Here is a 20,654-nt window from a genome sequence, read left to right as displayed (position 1 = left end):
TTGGTCTCAAATGTTAGTGCAACAAAAAAAAAAATTGTTTGGGCCGCTATTCATTTAAAGATATTACCGGGTACTTTGAAAAAGTCAGTCCATATTTTAAAAAATCAAATGAAATATGGTGTCAGTCAACTGTGCAACATTTCTACAGCAATAAATATTTGTTTGTGCCGTTATAATTAATTGTGCTGCTTCTACATATTTTTTTTTATTTTGGAAAGAGTTTAGTGAGGAAAAAATATTGCAAAACTTATAAAGTTATAATTAGATACAAAGTAGCCGTAAACAGCTCTGTTCATACAAAATTAAACCAAGATTGAAACGATTAATCATCATTAATTGATTATTGAAATAATCAACTAATTTAGTAATTGAATAATTGTTAAACTGGAGTAAAAAAAGTCTATTTGCTGAAAAAACATATTTGGAGCAGTAATAAAGCAAAAACTGAACAAAATATACATTTTAAATAAAATAAAAAAAAAAACTGGTGAAGTTTTAGCTTCACCCGGTTCTAATTCACTAAAGGAATGCTATGAAAATGCTTTTGAAGCAACAAAATGTTTTTTATCAAAGAGAGAAATTGAAATTTGTATTTGGATAATATAGTATAAAAAAGGTTTAAGTGATTAAATAAAAAATCTGGAAAATGTGTAAAAACAAGTATCCAATTATTGTTGCATCCCTAAGTTAAAACAGTATAAATATTTTACAGCATCTCTGTATGCCGTCCATCCAGAATGTAGAAATATTTGCTTTTTCAACACACATTCAACTCTTCTGGAAGAACACCAGAAACATTATGATTTACCGTCAAAAGGCACAGATGGCTGTGAAAGAAGAGCCCAGCAAGTGTCTGAATGGATTGTTTTCCACAAGGTCAAACTGTGAAAGAAGACTCCTGAAAGATAACACCACAGCTGATAGGGCAGCGGACAGAGTAACGTGTTCGCCACCGAGACGCAGAGTCACATATGCTTCTGGGAAAACATGGCCGAACGCTTTACTGGTCTCTGATGTAAGCATAAGAGAAGAAAACGGCTCAAAATCTCTTTTTGAATCTGCTCAGATCTACCAAACAGTTTGTACTTCAGGCTCTTCACTAAGGCTGAAACAATTAATCGCGATTAATCAGTTATTGAAATAATTGTCAACTCGTAATATTGCAACAATAGTCAGAATATTTCGAGAATTAAGTCGAGATATAACAATAAAGTGTTAACATTATCAGAACAAAGTTGAGATAATGAGAATAAAGTCATATTTTTGAGAAGTTATATTACAAGAATAGCATTTTACTGTTTTAGTAATCCTACAACTTTATTCTCATCATTTCAACTTCATTCTCGTAATTTCATTTTCCCAGTGTCGCTTACTTCTGATTTGTAACAAAAGTCTTGAAAAATCTATAGAATGTGCCAACTTTTAAATCCGATTAATCGTTTAATCATCAGAATAATTGATTAGTAAGCTAATAGCTAGTGCAGACCCATTCTTCCTGGTAAGTCCTTCCTGTTTTGGAGCTCCAGCCCTTCATGCATCATCTGGGCTGCCTTGTTTTTAGTCAGTTGGCTGATAATTGGGAGCCTCTGCTTTGGCCTTGCACAGCCTGTCGCTCTGCATTACGCTCAGAGCTGCACTGCATGCAGAGGACAACAAAAGGACTTCCCCTCCACCAGGACATATTTATCTAGCCGCCCAGTCCCTTCAGCGGCCGCAGCATCACAACACAATTCCCCCGTTGTCAAGCCAGATTCCATCCGACTGCACTGAAGCGTTCATCTCAGCCTTTTGGAAACCTAAATGCCCCCGATATGCAACAAGTTTCTCCAACTGAAGCATTCATTAGTGACATATCTGCAGGCTTTAAGCTGCTGGAGCGACCTTATGCAACTGCTGGGATGTTTATCGTGCTGCAGCGTGGAAAGGTTTGATGAGAAGTGGGTGGAGGGGTGTTCGCCTGTGGTCAATCGGATTACGAGCCGTTCCCAGAGGTCACCCGTCTTTGAGCATGTAGCGGCTCTGAGTGCTTCCTGCTGCACGGCACTTAAATATACAGACAATCAATGATGATGCTGCTGCTGCCGGGGCGGTGGCCGATGAGAATAAGAGGATCAGAGGTGCACACAGAAATTCTGAGGGGCAAGAGCTCAAGTGGGGCAAAAATGGGGACCTTGTGACGTAGTTGTGTAAAATTTGTAGCAGCTCAGAAGAATCATCCAGACTTCTGCATAAATATATTAATGTAAAATATGACAGAAATTATTTTTGTAGAGTTAATATTAATGAGAGCAACTACAATTCCAGAGAACTGAAATGATTAATCACGATTAATCGATTATTGAAGTAATCAACTAAATTAGTAATCAATTAATCGCTAACAGGATTATAGAGTCAAATACAAGTCATTTGCTGTAAGAACATTCTCAGAGCAGTAATTAAGCCAAAACTGTGCAAAAAAATAAATACTTTTTGTAATTAAGATGAAAAAAAATCTTGTTTTACCCAAAACTGAAGTGGCAGGTTTAGCTTCACCTGGTTCAAATTCTGCACAAGAAATCTATGAGTCACCTTTTGCTATCCATTTATTAACTGATTAATCCAAAGATAATCAATAAATCAGCCCTACACTGTAGTCAAGCAGAAAGCACTGAGCTTTTCACATGTTGATGTTAAAAGTATTTCTTAGCAGCAGGTGCATCCTTTGCTACAAATGATTGTTCACTAAAGGAATGTTGTGTTATTGAATTTTAGGCAATAACATGTTTATTTTCTTATTTTAAAAAAGAACTGATTTGTTTATGGGCATGCCTTAATGCATTTCTAATACAATATAAAAATGGCTTAGATGAAAAATCTGTAGAATAATCTAATTTTTTTATCCAGTTAATCGTCAGAACAATCGATTAATCGATAAAAATAATTGTTAGTTGCAGCCCTAATAATTATTTATAAATTGTGTGGCATTGGTAACGTAGGCTTTTACATACAAATATGCTATACACATCAAAAGATTTCAAAAGGGCACTTTTCTGTCCAAAGGAGAAATGGCAGAATTTTAAAAATAATTTTAAATAATAAAATGTTAATCTTCTCATTTTGAAAATCAGTTTATTGAATTTTTTTCTATAAAAAATGCTTAAATGAAAAATGTGCAGAATGTGACAAATGTTTTCTTTGATTAATCGTCAGAATAATTGATTAATCGATATATATGTAGGCCTTTAAATCCAGAAATCTGTGCAGCTCTCCACCAATACTATATACTTAAACCCGGACAAGCGAGAGAAAATGGATGGATGGAAAACCAAAGATTTCAAGATGGAAGATATTTTAGTCCAGAAGAAAATGGGTCGGGCCTTTAGCGCCTCCTAGTGTCTCTGATTTTAACCAGACATTCAGGGCGAGCGGCTCACAGGTTCTGCAGATGGAGATGCTGTAGATATTCTCCCTTCAAAGTGTTCCAGCCCGTATCGCCTCCTGTTGAGTCCCGACCCGGGCGTGGCGTGTTTACGCCTCGGTTCTGATGTATTGTTAATGACGGAGGAACAGCAGAAGGGACGCGAAGGGCGGTGGGGCTCTTTAGAAAGGAAGCTAATGAAGGGACCGGGCGTCCTGACTCGTCCTCCACAGCTGACCCTCCGTTTTTACTCTCAGCCCCACCAGAACCCCACATCTAGCCCAGCAGGCGAACCGGCCTATTTATAGGAGCAGCCGCTGGCCTGAGGAAGCAGAGCTCACTTTGCGTTTGACTCGTAAACAGCAAACTGGAATCCAGTCGCTCAGTTTCAACTAATTTCAATATTTATACTGACTTGATTTATTTTTCCACCAACATGGAAATCTGAGCTTCACTTCCTGTCTGCAGTTTGACTGAACACTGCAAAAACAAAAAATCTTACCAGGTATCTTTGGTCTAGTTTCTAGTGCATATATGTTAGTACACTTGAAATGAGACAAACTAACTCCAAAGTAGTTTTTCAGCAGGATGTGTTGAGTAAATAAATCCTTAATGATGATGAAAAAGTGCAACTTGTTTCTTGCTGAAAACTTACTTGAAAGTTAGTTTTGTCTCATTTCAAGCGTCCTAAAATATTTGCACTAGAAACCAAAGATGCTTGGTAACATTTTGTGTTTTTGCAGTGTAAGTGTGTCTGACTACATGTGGTGGAAAAACGCAGGTGATGCGACAAAAAACAAAACCCTGCTTCCTGCTCCTTTCAGGGGAAACGGTCTGAAATGAAACAGCGCTCTGGGTTTCTGCTCCAGTCAGTCCTCCACTGGCTGCTTTTGGGACAGACTGCAGTTGTGTTCAGATGTGGCTTTTTGGGAGCCCAAACAATCCTCCTTTGTCCATTATTGGGCACAAGCGGCCGCTGTGTGAGCATGCCTACAACCAGACACGCAGTGTGACCGAGTCCCAGCCTGTCAGTCAGGCTGCAGCAGCAGCTGAAGCACATCTTTGTTTCACTGAACGGTTTCTTTAATCGGACTCTGTCTGCTTTGACCCAGAGAACACTGTAAAAACACTAAATCTTACCAAGTACTTTTGGTTTAGTTTTAAAAGTAACTTTTCAGCAAGATAAAATAGTTATTTTAAGTCAACAACTGCTTTATATTGGTGAATATTATTATTTCAATAATAACTAGGGGAAAATGTCTTAGTATAACTGAAATAATAAGCGTGTGGAACCAGAACCTATTTATCAATATGAAAGGTGGATCTATGTAAAATTCACATTTTGTATGTTTTTTTTGCTTCCATTTGGATTTCTACTACTTTTAAAAAAGAGTTTGAGCACTAAAAAAAAAAAAAAGAAAGACTGGCTGTTTTTGGCAGTAAGTTAATGTTTTTCGGTGTCTGAAAAACCTCTGGGCAGTGCCTGCCCAAAGGCCAAAGGCAGCAGTCAATGTCCGTTACCTAGCAACCCTAGCAGAGTCCCTTACCTAGCAACTTACCTAGCAAGCTGAGCTCCAGCATATTTACCTCTGTATGCGCTGCTGGAAGAGACAAAGTGTTTTGGTCTTGACTTATCATCCAGAAACCACTTGCTGCATTCTTGTTTATTGAGCAGAAGGATCCACTTTTGCTTTTCAAAGATGTACGGCTGTATAATTGCGAATCTGATTCCAGCCATTTATGTGGAAGTGTAAATGTTGAGTTGCTGGGCGTTGCCAGCAGCAGCTTATTTGGATTTAAAGTGACAGGAGCCCCTAAAACTGCTCAGAATGGGCAGAACTGAGCAGAATAAAATGCTAAAATGATTTTGTGCAAAAAATGTAATATGTTTTGTATAGACCATAGACCTATCCCAAGACGTTCAAGGAGGCACAATATGTCTGTCACCTTTAAGGAGTAAAACAGCTCATGTTACTTTCTGGAAAGTTACTTGTAAGTTTGCCTAAGATATATTCACTACCGACTGGACCAAAGATACTTGGTAAGACTTTGTGGATTTTAAGTGTTTGGATTCTTCTGACTCCCTCCACCCATTTCTGCAGGTGATCCCATGTCGGGCCTGTTTAGGAAACCCATGAATGACGATGGCGACGTGTACACCTCCCTGATGTCCAATCAGGCCTCCTACCTGCCGGACGACCTGAAGCCGTCCAATGCTCTGGGCGACTTCACCGGCGACGCCTACAGCTTCACCTCCAAAACCAAAACCGCTTCCAATTTCCCCGACGACACCCCCAAGTCCCTGCTGGGCTCCGACAAGACAGAATCCTACAACTACATGGATATCAGCCATGGGGAGGAGCGCCACGGCAGCCGGGCCTCCGCTGACCTCGACCTGGTGGGGCGGTACATCGATAACAACCCCGGAGGAGACGAGGAAGATGAGGAGGAAGAGGAGGAGAATCTGGGTCCGGCGCTCGGCTCCCACTCCTTCCCCTACGTGGAGGATCCGTCTGACGAGGAGCTGAACGACTACCGCTCCTACCGGAACCTGGGCGGCACCCCACAGACGGCCAGCCCGGTGAAGATCACCCTGACTGGGTCGTCTAAAGCCGAGCCCCAGCAGCTTCCCCCGCCGGTCGCCGTGTCGGAGCGTGAAAACGTCCTGAGCGTGGGTCAGCAGGGTGTTCCCACGGTAACCCTGTCTGAGCCAGAGGACGACAGCCCCGCCACCACGCCCAACGCTTCACCAACAAGTAGGTGCAGAGCAGAATCGGCGTTTTAATAGTCAGCAATCTGCAATCGGTGCACCGACAGTTTTCTGCTTCTAATCTAGACTATTTTCTGCTTTCTCTGTGAACAGGGAAACAGTTTTCCTCTGAGGACATGTTCAAGGTTGAATCTGGAAAGCCCGCAGCTTCCAGAAGCAACACGGGCCCGAAACCCGGGAGCCGGGATCACGAGGGCAGCAGCGCCGAGTCCGGAGACTCGGAGATCGAGCTGGTCTCCGAAGAGCCTCCCAAGCCGCGCAGCAACCCATTTACTGAGCCTCCCAAGAACAAGGCGACCAGCAACCCCTTCGACAACGCCCCGGCGGCCAAGGCCGGTCCGGGCCTCGCTGCCGGGCCTGCAGCCTACAGCATCCTGAGGGAGGAGCGGGAAGCAGAGCTCGACAGCGACCTCATCATCGAGTCCGCCTCCGAGGAAAGCCCCAAGAGAGAGCAGGGCATCGGCGGCCCCAAGCAGGGCGCCGCGCCTCCGTCCCCTCTGGTCTACGCCGCCAGCCCTCCCCGCAGTCACCCCGAGGCGGCGCCGGTCCAGCCGCCGGCCGCCGAAAAGGCAAAGAGCCCCGTCAGAGCAGAGGAGGATCCTCCCAGCAAGCCGAAGCCTCCGACTGCCGCTGTGCCTCCGGAGGTGAGATCAGAAAAGCCCCAGCAGGGCGACACGCCGCCCCAGCAGGGCAAGGGAGAGCTGGGAAAAGCTGCTGTCGCCGTGCTGCTGGAGGGATTCAGCAAGCAGAAAGGTTGGTGCTCAAATCACAGGCACACTGAAAAAACAAAACCTCACCAAGCTCCACTTTCTACCACTAATGTCTACAACGACAAAACTAACGTACAAGTTACTTTTCAGCAAGAGGTAGGAGCTTCTTTAAGTTAATAACGGCTTAATATTGATGAATAAAAGCTCTGGTTCCACTGGCAGATTATTTCACTTAAAACATTTTATTTCAAGAGTACCAAAAATATTTTCAGTAAAATAAAACAAGAATAAAAGGCTGTTCTTATGCTGCAAAAACAAAATATTAAGAGTAGTTTTGGGTCTGGTTTTCACTGGAAATATCACATGGAATAAGTTAAAACCAGCTTTTAAGTAACTTTTCAGCAAGAAATAGGAGCTTAAATAATTCCTCAATATTGATAAAAACATACTAGATTGACAGATTATTTTACAGATTATAAACAAGACATTTCAAGTGTACTAAGATAGAAAAATGAGTTTTTGTCTAGTTTTCAGTGAAAATATCAATATACATAAAATAAGACAACACTAACAACTCTTATATAATATGCCAGATATAAAATGCCAGTGAAACAAAATCATTTCCTTCAATTTAAAAAAAAAAGCTCCTGTATCTTGCTGGAAAAGTATAAGTTAGTTTTGTCTTACTTCACTAGAAACTAGACTAAAATACTTTGTGTTTTTGCAGTGTATGAACTGTGACGTCTGACATATAAAAATACTTGGATGTTCCTCTGAGTGGGAGGAAACGCTCCTGCTGTGCTCGGTTTGCATATGCTGCCCCCTGGTGGAACATAAGGGGAAAAAATAAAACCCTTCTCATTAGAGGTGGGCATTTATTGAATCATTTATTGTAAGAATTTCTATTTAAATTCCAACTAATAATGTTTAAAACACATCAAAACTGTCCTTACTGGTAAGTTTTTGCTATTTTTGTTAAATTAAAGCATCAATAAATACAAATAAATTTGAAAATACAGTTTCAGTTTAGTGATACAAATAATGTAACCAGTTTCCTAAAGAAGCTTATTACAGCATTATTTGTGTTTGCGGAGTTATAATTGTGAGACACAGTCATTCAGTTACCTTAAAAACTAAGAATAAATAGTTCTTATGGTCACTAGTTTTGCCGTTACAATAAAAACGCAAATTATTGTGATAAAACTTTAAGTCCACATTGTCCACCCCCACTGGGATAATGCTTTTATTTTCATGTTTCACCTTATTATTATCATTAAAAGATGAGCAGGTAATGGTGTTTTAATACTGATGCTGGATGTTCTGACTCCATAATTATTTGACGTTAAAGCTGGGTCAGTTTTCTGTTGCATCTTCCCTTCAAACATTTTTCTGCCTCTAATCAAACATAATGTAGGTTTGCATGTAAACATTTATGAATTTTGCATGAATGAATGGTTGTGCAGTCCTGTTTTGTTTTTTTCAGACTGAAAGAAGGTTCTGGAAACACACAAAAACAGGTCATGTCAATTAATTTCTGCACCACTAGAGGGAGCAGCACAGCTTTGTTGGAGATCATCAGATATTTATGTCATCGGTCAGAGCACTTCCCCACCAGCTGCTATAGCAACAGTGAGGTTGGAGCATGCTCAGTGTGAGCCGCTGCCTTTGCTCCCGGTTGGTGTTGGCATGGAGGCAAATGAGGCTGCAGAAAGCAGAAGGTGTGAGGTGTGGCAGTCTGCAGGGGAGGGGAAGACTGGACCTCGAAAATGGCACCGATTCACTGAAACGAGTGTTAAAGCAAACCGGGACGTCGCTGATATCTCAGCTGCATCCTGTCTTTTGCTTTTCCTTTTTAGCGCTCCATTTGCAAACCGAAGGTGGTCCGAGGAGGAGAAGCACAAACAGCTGAGCGGTGTGCAGAAATGTTCCGTCTTTACCATGAATTATTAAGAGCTGCGCCTCCATTACAACCCAGACATAATGAAAAAAGAAGGAGGAATTTATAGCAACCGTAATCTTTATATAAATAAGAGAGTTGGACGTTTGCCATGTTGCTGCTCTCTTTATGAAACACGTTTCCATCCCGTCTGCTGAGCCATGTGACAGCAGACTGTCAGGAGGCTTTTCCAGCTTTCACAGCATGTGGTAAATGTTGCGATACACCAATAAAGATGCTGCGAATTAGGAATGGTTAATCAGATTAATCGTGATAAATTGATTATTGAAATAACCATCAACTAATTTAGTAATTGATTAATCATTAACCTGAGTCTACAGAATCAAAAAAGGCCATTTGATGAAAAAACATAACAGTAATTCAGACAAAACTGTACAAACATATATAAACACTTAGCATTTATACTGTCTGCATATAAGTTCTACCCAGAACTCCTGAAGTGGGAAAGTTTTATTCAATAATTAATCCAAAAAATAATCAACATATTAGACTGAATCTATTGGAGTAAACTCGAGCAGGAAGGGCTGAAAGTTTCACGTTAGAAGTATTTTTTAGCTCCAGATTCTTTGCTGTAAATAATCAAACGTACAAAAAAGGAAAGCTGTTACTTCATTTCAGGCAGTTAAATATTTATCTTCTTATTTAAAAATTATTTTAATTATTTGTTTATTGGCATCTTTTTATGTTTCCATTGTATGAAAACATAAGAAATCTGAAGAATGTGCCTATTTTTTTTAACCGATTAATCAATTAATCACGAACTACAACAATCTATAGTTTAAACCCTAAAAATTATGCTGGATGGATTTACAAATATGTGAGGCACTGGTAAAACAGGCTTTTAGGTTTTTTAAAAAAGAAATCTGTGTATGAGAAAATGTATTTCTAGTATTTTGTCAAAGGGCTTTAGAGGTTAAATGAGAAATCTGTGAATGGGTCTTTTTATTTTTATCTGATTAATCGCCAACTAAAATCATCGTTTGTTACATCCCTAAAAAATATGTGGGACATTGGTAATATAGGCTTTTATAAATCTTTAATAAGAAATTTATTTGAAATATTTTTTTCTAATACTGTAAATAAAAAGAGACAAGCAACTAAATGAAAAATCTGCAAAATGTACCAGATTTTTATCCAATTAATTGATTAATCACCAAAAATAATCATTAGTTCTATTCCTAAAAATTACGTTGGATACTGGTAAAATAGGCATTTAAATCTTTTAAAAAATGTTTTTATTTGAAATTCTTAGTCATTTCTAATACTGTTAAGACTAAAAGACAAGTGGTTAAATGAAAAATCTCAGAAATGTGCCAGTTTTTTGTTTTTTTTAATCGATTAATCGTCACAGTAACCGATTCCTAAAATAATCTGTAGTTGCAGCCTGAATGAGCCTCCTCAACATGGAGGCATGTTTTGGTGCCAGTGTTGGAAACCGAGGATGACATGGTGTTTTTTTTTACTGAAACATTTCTTCACGAGACAAAAGAGCGTCCACCGCAGCCACCCTCTTCCCCCCCGGGGCTTTAAATCATTGCATGGACGGTTTGCTGCAGCAGATTCGATGCTGTGCTGTTTACAACGTGCCCCCCTCCCTCTCCATCCCCTGCCGCTCCTTCCTCCTGCTCCCCCACAAACACACACGTACGCTGCGCTCCACAGCATCAGTCTTTGTGCTCCGAGAGTCGGCAGCACCTTGGAAACCTCTCCTCCCTCCCTCCCGTCCTCAGCCTCTCTCTCTCTCACCGCATCCTTCCCACCATTCATGCCTCTCCGTGGGATGACCGACTGAGCCGCTCCTGCCGAAGAGGAAAGCGCGAAGAGACAAAGCGACGGAGGGACCAGCAGCATGCAGGCTTCTGCAGACATGACGAGGAAGGAGTGCTCGTGGAGCAGCTGGAAGGGCCAGGGTACTGACGCGTTTATGTGTTTTTACAGCCGGTTTGCATGTCGCCTCCAGACGCTCCGTTTCATGCATGCACGGGTTCGGCTTCTAATAGTGAAGTTTTGCTCCTTTATTTTTGCATGGGACACACCCTTAGTTCATATCTACACCCAGAGGAAACAAAGGCGGCGGTGGAAAATTTCTCCATCTGGTTTGGGTGCATGCTGGTACCGATTGTTGACACCCTCCCCGCTGCGCTGGGCGGCCGTTTTCATATGCTCCTATTTTTTTCCTCTTTGCTTTGGGGGGGCGAAATGAGTGCCAGACCATCGGATGGTGCTGATAGACTGTCTCCATGGTAACCAGGCCACACCCATCCTGATTACATCAGCCCCATATCCTAGGCCACCACGGCGGCCCGCAGAGTGTCCGGCGGGGGAACGGAGAGAAAATGGCGGCGCTTTCAGCACAGTGCTTAGCTCAGAATAACGCATTCATTGTGCTACGGCGGCGGCACAATCTGGCTTCATGCCGTCCAGTTATTTCAAGAGTTAAGGATCCCTAAAGACCAAACCTCCACAAGCAAGGCGCACCAAATAGATGCTGATGGGAGCGAAGAAGAATCGATTCGATTTATGTTCTCCCTCTGAATCACGCAGAGTCATTTTTAAAGCTGCAGCGTTTTTGTTTAGTCATCCTTCCTGCTGAGCACACGACTGATTCAGCATCAATAAACGAGCGAGCCGAGTCAGACGAACATGTCCAATAACCACAATCCTCATGTTTTATACACAAAAACAGTTTAAATCTGGCTGAAGCACACATTATAACTCATTTCTAACACATTTTCTTCAAAATGAATCACTCAGAAGACAGAAAATAACATTTAACCCTCTATGGCATACCGTTGCCCTCAGGCAACAAACCACAAATCTGTCCCTCACGTTGCTCCTTTGTGTTATTTTTGGGGTTTGATGATTTAAAATACCTCCAGACACATTTCTGTCCAAATAAAATAGGTATTGAGGTCCATGTGACCTTTTATTTAGAAGAGGAGCAGTCCTTTTCATGAAGCGAAGGTGCATGCTACACCTTGCCTCCTACCTGTAAGTTATACATCACTTTTCTTCATGTTTAAATTTGGGACACTCTAACTAAAAATATTTTCATATCTGTGAATATGTAAAGAAGCATTATAGATCATTTCAAGACAATTTTTTAAATTATTTATATGCAAAAACTGTGTTTTTTTGTTTGTTGCCTCAGGGCAACATTGTGCAGTTAGGGCCCTTCTGTGCAGACAATATTATTCTAATGTGATGATATTCAATTTATTACAAAATAATTATCAGAGCCAATTTATGTACTTTATTATTGACTAACAGCAACAGGAGATGGATGCAAGGTCATTTCATGGACAAAGGGTGCATGGTTCAGAAGTTGGGGTCATTCCCAATGAAAACATGAGGATCCACTGTACAACCATTATTTCATTGTTTGTTTATCCTCAAAACTGACTTCAGTCCCAAAGGGTGAAGAGCTGGTCATCAATGAACAAATGGCCCCATTCCAAGGCAGGCAAAGACTGAAGCAATACCTGCCAAACCCAAAAATATGGGTTTGCAGGGAACTTCATATGGCTGGTGCAGATGGTGTTCCTTACAACCTATACAGAGCGAGTTGTGCAACCACCAAATCTACCAGATATGGGAGCTGATGAAAATATTATCCTGTGCTTGGCTCAAATTCTAACAAAGAATCAGAACTTCAAACTCTTATAAAAAGAACCTGCAGCCCTAACTACAGTGACTGATGTGAATCTGGTCACTACAACCCATAGATAATCAGATAAACAGGTGGTGATTCCCAGGTACGCCAATAATCAAGTGTCAAAAATGTGATACACAATTTTTTCACATCAGCAAGAAATTCCTTCCTGATGTTTAGCATATAATGGGGAAAAAGACTAATTTCAACATCCTTAGTGATTCTAACTCTGCCAAACATACCCATGTACAAACACACAAATGCTCGTTTTAGTCATTTGCGCAAATGTACCATTCATTAATGAAAGTTAGTCGTTTATTTTATATTTGGTGAGTTGGAACCATGTCTGATTTATTTTTGTCAAAAAAAGTGTTTTTATGAATATAGTTTTTGTTTGATTTGTATTTCATTTCTCATAATCACTGTAGAAAACTTTGCATTTTAGACCCCTTGTAGCGCAATGTTGCCCTGAGGCAACAAACCCAAATCCGGTTCCGGGAGGCATCAGGGTCCAATTTTATGATTGATATGTAATTAAGGGCCAATAAGCTCCCAAAAAATGCAGGAAAATATTTTTTCCCCAAAAAAACAAAAAGTCATGCCATAGAGGGTTAAATTCCAATTATGTAAATACAGTAAGCAGCTTCACAGTGTTTATTCAAGACACAATCTAACACAACGCAACTAATATTCAATCATATGTTAACATTTTATCATTTATTTATTTACTGGTTTTTTCATTTTATAACTAATCTGAAAGGAAACAAATAATGTGGTAGTTTTCTAAATATTGTACAAAAGCATGAATTGGCTGATAGTGTTTCACAATATTTAATATAAAAAATGAACTGAATGATTTTACTGTGAACCAATAGAAATGACTCTGCTGCTACTAAAATCAATCATTTTTAAAGTAGTATTTCAGTTTCATAACAAAGCCAAAGGAAAAGATCTCTAAACTAATGGTGTTAATATTGTAACCAGCTCAAGGGTTAATACTTTTTAATGTATTTATTTATTTATTATTTGTCTTTTTTTAAAGAAATTAAATAGGACAACAACCCCTGGAGGTTTACATCTTTATGTCAAAGCGGATCCTATTCTGGAAAATTTACATTTTGCACGTTTTTATACTTTTATTTGAGTCTCTGCTGCTTCTAAAAACCCAAGCACTTAAAAAAAAAACATCCAGATGTTTTATGGATAAAAGTTCATGTTTTTGTTGCCATTCCCAGTCACATTCTGTTACCTAGCAACCCCAGCCGAACCCAGTCCTGATACCTAGCAACCCCAGCCGAACCCAGTCCTATTACCTAGCAACCCCAGCTGAATCTAGTCCTGTTGCCTAGCAACCCAAGCAGAGGGCCAGCACGTTTGGTCAGACGGTTTTACCACTGTATGTGCTGTACAATGGCTGCTGGAAGAGACAAGTGTTTTGTTGTTGACTTATTATTCATAAGCCTCTTGCTGCATTCTTGTTGGTTGTGCAGGAGGCTCTACTAATCCTTTTCAAAGTGTAAAAGTTGACTTGGGGGGGCATGGCCAGCAGCTACTTATTTGGATTTAAAGTGACAAGACGCTTTAAAACAGCTAATTCTGAAAGGAATAAAAACTAAAATCTCATTACCTATGAAACCAACATGATTTGTTCCCAACCCGTTAAAGGAAGCATAATGGGTCACCTTTAAGCAAAAAGCCTCAAACTGACAATAAATTCAGTCACATCTCTGCTCAGATGAGGCGGACCCAGTGTTTCTTCATGTCTTCTCTCCGTCTGGCTTGTTTGAGGCCACAGGGAAGTCGTTTGGTGGTTTAATTAGGTCAGGCTAAACTAGTTTCACTACAGAACTGGGGAAGGTGGGGCGGGAGATGATATTATTGTCAGCTGTGTTAACGGTTTGATCTGGTTTTGGCTCAGAGTGAGAGTTGAGCTCATCGGGCCGCTCTGGTTCTGCCTCTGAAGTCAGACTTTAACGGCTCATTTTTCTGATAAGGACGATTTTCAGTGAGTTCCTGCAAATTAAATAATGTAAATTTAGTTATTTACACACTCCAGCTGGAGGGATTTTATCCCATATTTCCATCTGATTCTCTGGACTAAAGAGAAATTTTCAGGGAAATTCATGGCTGCAAATCCTAAAGTTGATCAAAATCATTGTAATGTGAGATTTTGGTTTGAATACTAGACGGGTTTGGGTTATTTCATCATAAAATCTTTAGGTTTTGCCCATTTAAGATTAAATCAGATTTACTGTCATTGCACTTTAAGCAGTACAACAAAATTAATTTTGGGCCTTTATAAACAAACAGTCAAACATATAAACCTAGACATAAGTATAATCTGGGAAAAAAATACATATTTAGCTTTGAATGATTACAATAAAAGTGTTGAACTAGAGTTAAATGGATTTACTTGAATGTAGGGTTCCAGCTGACAGTTATTTTAGTAAATTTATTTTATCCAGTCAATTGAATTAAAAATTGGCACATTTTGCTGATTTTTCATTTAACCACTTAAGCCTTTTTATACAATAGTAAAAATACATTAAAAAAAGCATATAAGCCATTCAATTCCTTTTTTAAAATAAAATAAACATTTTATTACCTAAAATGTATGTGTGCGTTCATTTGTAGCAAAGGCTGCATCTGCAGCTAAACAATAACTCAACCCTTTCTGCTTGACTTAATACAGTGTAGGGCTGATATATTGATTATTCTATCAATTACAAATAACTGGATAGAAAAATAGGAAATTATTTTATTGTAAATGCAAAATGTACAGTATTTTTGTACAGTTTTGGCTGAGTGTGTTCTTCCTTCAGTAATTGTCCTTTTCTGCACGTAAACTACATAACGATTAATCAATTACTAAATTAGTTGATTAATCGATACAGAACGATTAATCGTTTCAGCTCTATTATAAACAAGATGATTAAAATACGAGGTTTTGGTTTGAATAATGTACGAGTCAGGGTTATTTTCTCAGAAAACCATCTTAAGGATGTTATTTTTAGCTTTATTGGGTTACTATAACCTCCAGAGTAGTTTGGTCGTTTTATCTGACTGCATTTGCTCGCAGTTGAACCGCTTTTGTCCTGCGTGATAAAAACGAAGCGTCTGCGTTTCTGTTTGGGTCTGGAGCAGCCGGTTCTCCACGTTCAGGGCGACATGAATCCCAGAACGAGCTCGCTCTCTCTCCTCATCTCTCGGTGGGGAGAAAAATGGAGCATGGTTACTATGGTAACTGCATCAGGCGGATCCCCTGCCAGTTTGAAAGGAGCTGTGCAGCTGTTGGTTTCAATCGGCGACTTGAGTTTTGGTGGAAGACCTCAGAGTCGGGGATCTGTTTGTGGACCAGCCGCGCCCCGTCCACATCACCCCCCCTCCCACCCCTTCCTGCTAGGCTGAATCCTGATTGGCTGGCGGCGCCGGCGCCCCTCCCGTGCAGTGTACAAGGGGGGGTGCCTCCCCCCTCCAGTGCTCTCCTTTTGTCCGTGAATAAAGCAGCTGCCTCTTTCCTTGTTCAGCCATGGGAGCCGCAGGTCAGTACTCACTTCTGATACCGAAAAAGCTTTTCAGTCACCGAGTTTCTCCCTGCAGCGTCGGTAATGTTCATGTCGGCGTGTGTGATTATTTACTCTGTGCCTGTGTGTGACTGTGACAGAGCATCTCCATTCAGATCTCTGCCCAGTTGGTCAGAGGTGCATGTGCAGCAGCTGCTGCTGCTGCTGGACGGCTCAGCTGTCCGTCGGATCGCTTCATGTGCCGCAGCAGCAACAGCAGATTATTTAAAACCCGGATAGAGCCGTGTTGCCGTGCAGCTCCAGCCAGCCTTTCTGGCTTCCACAGACGCCTTTTAGCGGAGAGTAAAGATGGCCGTCATCACTATGCTGCTCACAGCTCTTCAGCTAAAATTAGAGCGGACATGAAGGCAAGCAGAGATACACCCAGGAGGCAGAAGCAGCAAACCTTCGTTCATCTCTGATATTGAACTCCAGAAGAAGTTGGCGCCTCTCCCTGGCTTGCCAAAGGACGCATTGTGAACCCTGGTTGAACTGAAACAGGCCTGGATTCACAGAAGCTGTAACGCTACACTGAGCTAATCCTCAGTTACCACGTCTTCTTCATCTTTGGCAGTAGCTTTGAATTTCAGGCCCCAGCACCCAAAGATGGCACTGCAGGAAGAACAGCTGCCTGCAGACGCCACATTGTGTCCGTTTGTCTTTACAAAGCGAAGCGGCAGCGCTGATGCCTCGTCATCCCTCACTGTGGACCGCCGTGGCTCCGTTATCAACGATCTGCTGATTGTGCTGCTATTTCTGCTGCTGCTTCCCAGACCTGCAGGTTAATCATTAACAGTCCTGGGAGCAGCAGAGCCATCGTTGCATGTATGTGTATGTATGCATGAGACCAGACCAGGTGATCCAGAAACCAACCAACATGAATCCATCTCAGCAGGTTACAGCCAGTAATCATCTCCTGCAGAGCCTCACTTAGCCAAGGTTTCTCCAACTCAAACTTAAGACATTTTAAGACCATTACGAATGGATTTTAAGATCTATATCTATAAATTAATGTATGAACTTTGTCCATTTACCGACGATATACACAAACAAAGCTGGCTATGGTACGTTAGCAGTTAGTCACAGAACGCAATGAAGATGTCTGAATGTTGGCGAAAAGTTCCTCAAGGACATAAAATTCCATCCTTTCCATTTCCTCTCTTCTTCCTTTCCTTCTTTTGTTCTCATCTTTCCATTCTGTCTTTACATTCTTGTTTCTTATTTGCCGCAACAGGATTTCTGTAGGTTTCATCAACTCGTTTTTAAAATAGCTACCAGTGGAATTTAAGACCAGAATATCCTCAGAACTGGCGATAAATTTGCATTTATCCATGATACTGAAAAACTAGCAGCTAGTTAGCGGTTAGCATCACAGAACACAATGAATTTGTGTGACTATCCGTGAAAAATAAACTACATGGATATATATGATTAAATACTCTTTCAACAACATTCAAGACCTGTGATTAACATATTTAAGGTCAACTTATATATATTTTTATAAATTTAAAGGGACCTATTACGTATAATACACATTTTGCATGTTTGTACTTCCATTCAGGTTTCAACTGCTTCTAAAAATATCTGTACAATGGCTGCTGGAAAAGATAAATGTTCTGTTGTTGATTTACCATCCAGACACCACTTACTGCATTCTTTTTGGTTGTGCAGGAGACGCCACTTCTGCTTTTCAAATATGTATAGTTGTATAATTGCATATTTGTTGCAGCCATTTTCACGCGTGAGTGTAAGCATCGAGTTGGTGGGCGTGGCCAGTTGCAGCTTATTTAGATTTAAAGAGACAAGACGCCCTAAAACAGCTCAGAATAGGCCGAACCGGCCAGACTAAAATCTCATTGTCAGAAAATGTATTGAACATCTTTTGTATCGCCTATAGACCCATCAGGACCTGTCCAAGGAAGCACAATAGGTCATGTAATGAATGTGAGGCTTTTTAGGGAACCGTGGACACCCTGTTAGGTGTAGAAATGAATGAAACCTTTGCGCCATCTTGTTGAAGCTGGGTTAAGCTGCAGCTCCCTGAGGATGCTGGGCTATCAACGGCTTCCAGTGGTTTGACCCAAATATGATCTCTGCAGCTCGCAGCCGAGCCCGGCCGTTTAACAGGCTCATTCCCGGGAATTTGTGGTTGTGGATCCTGACTGACCTCTTTAATTTGTGCTTCCTCCTCAGCAATCGACCTCCTCTACTGGAGGAACGTGAAGCAGTCCGGCGCCGTGTTCAGCAGCGTCCTGCTGCTCCTGTTCTCCCTGACCCAGTTCAGCGTGGTCAGTGTCGGCGCCTACCTGGCTCTAGCGGCGCTCTCCGCCACCATCAGCTTCAGGATCTACAAGTCGGTGCTGCAGGCTGTGCAGAAGACCGATGAGGGGCATCCCTTCAAGTGAGGGGACAGATCGCCGGCCTAGTTGTCGTTTTGACTCCACAGAGGCTAAAAAGATATTTTATGATTTTGTTTCCAGGGCTTATCTGGAGATGGAGATCGCGATGTCACAGGACCAGATCAGTAAATACGCCGATAAGATCCTCCTGTACAGCAACACCTGCATGAAGGAGCTCCGCAGGCTGTTCCTCGTTCAGGATCTGGTGGATTCTTTGAAGGTTTGAACGCCGTCATTGCTTTTCATTTTATTGGTGTTGAGATGAAATGTTTGCCTGAAGGTGTTTGTGTTTAGTTTGCAGTTCTGATGTGGCTGCTGACCTACGTGGGTGCACTCTTCAACGGCCTGACGCTGCTCATCCTAGGTGAGATCTGATGCACTGATGGTGACTCACATGACGATGCCTTTCACTGTCATTTGTTTGGTTTAAGCCACTTTCCACAAAATTACACTCACTTTAGATTAATCAGGATAAAATCCGCTCTAAAACCAGCTTTCTCTCTCATGCCTCTATTGACATTATACAGGGAAAATGATGATAGTTCCTTCAACAGGTGATTTACTGCAACATTTAAACTGATCTACTGAGCAGTTTGGGAGATTATGGGATTAGTTTGAGGTATATCCAGGTTTGGATAAGTCTGGAAAAAGAAAGCAGATTTCTAGACTTTATTCTCTATCCGACTGTCTAAATGTTGCGTCTTTACTTCAGTGTAGGGCTGCAAATAACGATTATTTTAGTAATAGATTATTCTAACAATTAATCGATTGAGCTGTTGACTCTTCTGACGATTAATTGGTAAATCGATTGTTTTGCTGATTAATCGGATAAAGAATTAACACCTCCTTTCCTTGTATCCTTTATTCTGTCTTGCATCCTTCTTCACTTCCTTTTTGCCTGGTTGCATCACTTTTTTCTCTCAGGTTCGTTTTATTTCCATCCTTCCTTTCCTTCTTCCAGCACTCCTTCCTTTAATGATCTGCATTATTTGTCCTTCCTTCCCTCCTTGTGTGCTTCCTTACTTGTATCCTTTCATTTCCTTACATCATTCCTTTGTCCTTTCATCCTTGTTCCTCTTGTCATGACCTTCAATCCTTCCTTTTTTCTCAAGTCCTTCCATCCTACCCTCATTCTTCCCAGTTTCCTCTCTTCTCTTTCTCATTGTGTTTTTCTTCCTTCCACTCAATCTTTCCTTCCTCGTTTCTTATTTGCCATAAAGTTCCTGCAGGTTTCACCGACTCAAATTTAAGACTTTTCAAGACCGTTATGAATAAAACTTAAGACCGATATCATCACAGAAAAATGTTTGAACGTCGTTCAGCCAACTGGAAATAAACTTGTATTTATCCCTGATAGACACAAAAAAGCTAAAGAGCTAGCAGCGGTGTATTAGCAGCTAGTTAGCGGTAGCCTCAATTCACAATGTAATAAAGATTATTCTGCCTGACAGAAAAGTAAAATATAACATTGAATATACAATATTAAATATTCATGTCGAGAGAAAATTTAAGAGTTGGGAATAATATACTGAAGACCAACTGACATGTTTTATTTTAAGACATTTTAAGGACATAATTTTATATAAATGTGTTTTAAAGGATGCACATAAGTTTAAATGTTAACTTTGTTACTATTTTTATATTTTTCTTGAAACATGAAAGGCTGAAAACACCAGAAAGTCGAGTTTTGGATAAAAAAAAAGTTCTGAATCTCTGCTTGGACCATAAGCAAGATGTTAACAGTTTTTTTTTAAATCCAGTTTGTTTTTGCTGTTGGTTTACATCAGTTTATTATAAAAAAAAAGTGTATCAATCTTTAAAGAGTTTCTTCTAACTTCTCAGTTTGAGTGAGATCTGATGGGCTTTATTAACTGTGTTCCTCTGCAGCTGTGGTGTCCATGTTCACTTTGCCTGTGGTTTATGAAAAACATCAGGTAAGAGCAGAAACATCTCGGTTCGTTGCCGGTTTGGAAAAACTTGTGCAGCCTTGTAACAGGTCTGTTTGTTTACAGGCGCAGATTGATCAATACGTGGGACTAATACGGACCCAGGTCAACTCTGTGGTGGGGAAGTGAGTAAATGCAAAGCCGAATTTTATTTACTTATGACCATGTTGCTTTGTTAAGCTTTAAACGGGACTGAAATGAGGTTGGAGAAGAACTTTTTGTTCAGATTAAAATAAGGTTTTACTCCTTTGCAACAAGAA

General features: G+C 40.7%; 1 protein-coding gene across 1 annotated transcript in view; it reads left to right on the top strand.

Annotated features, from left to right (window-relative positions):
• The window catches only part of rtn1a (reticulon 1a), a 28,830-nt gene that overhangs the window by 6,274 nt on the left and 1,902 nt on the right, over positions 1 to 20,654 (top strand). Inside the window, exons 2-8 of the mRNA XM_088002646.1 lie at positions 5,500 to 6,153; positions 6,261 to 6,920; positions 18,243 to 18,450; positions 18,530 to 18,668; positions 18,743 to 18,812; positions 20,336 to 20,382; positions 20,461 to 20,519. Of these exons, the coding sequence (XP_087858772.1) occupies positions 5,500 to 6,153; positions 6,261 to 6,920; positions 18,243 to 18,450; positions 18,530 to 18,668; positions 18,743 to 18,812; positions 20,336 to 20,382; positions 20,461 to 20,519 (1,837 nt within the window). The remainder of the gene's footprint in view (positions 1 to 5,499; positions 6,154 to 6,260; positions 6,921 to 18,242; positions 18,451 to 18,529; positions 18,669 to 18,742; positions 18,813 to 20,335; positions 20,383 to 20,460; positions 20,520 to 20,654) is intronic.

This window comes from Poecilia mexicana, unplaced genomic scaffold, assembly GCF_051168715.1.
Source record: "Poecilia mexicana isolate PSO_F unplaced genomic scaffold, ASM5116871v1 scaffold_22, whole genome shotgun sequence".
NCBI classification, from domain to species: Eukaryota; Metazoa; Chordata; class Actinopteri; order Cyprinodontiformes; family Poeciliidae; genus Poecilia; species Poecilia mexicana.
The sequence above is the reverse complement of the archived record's forward strand: the minus strand, read 5'-3'. Positions and strand labels throughout refer to the sequence as shown.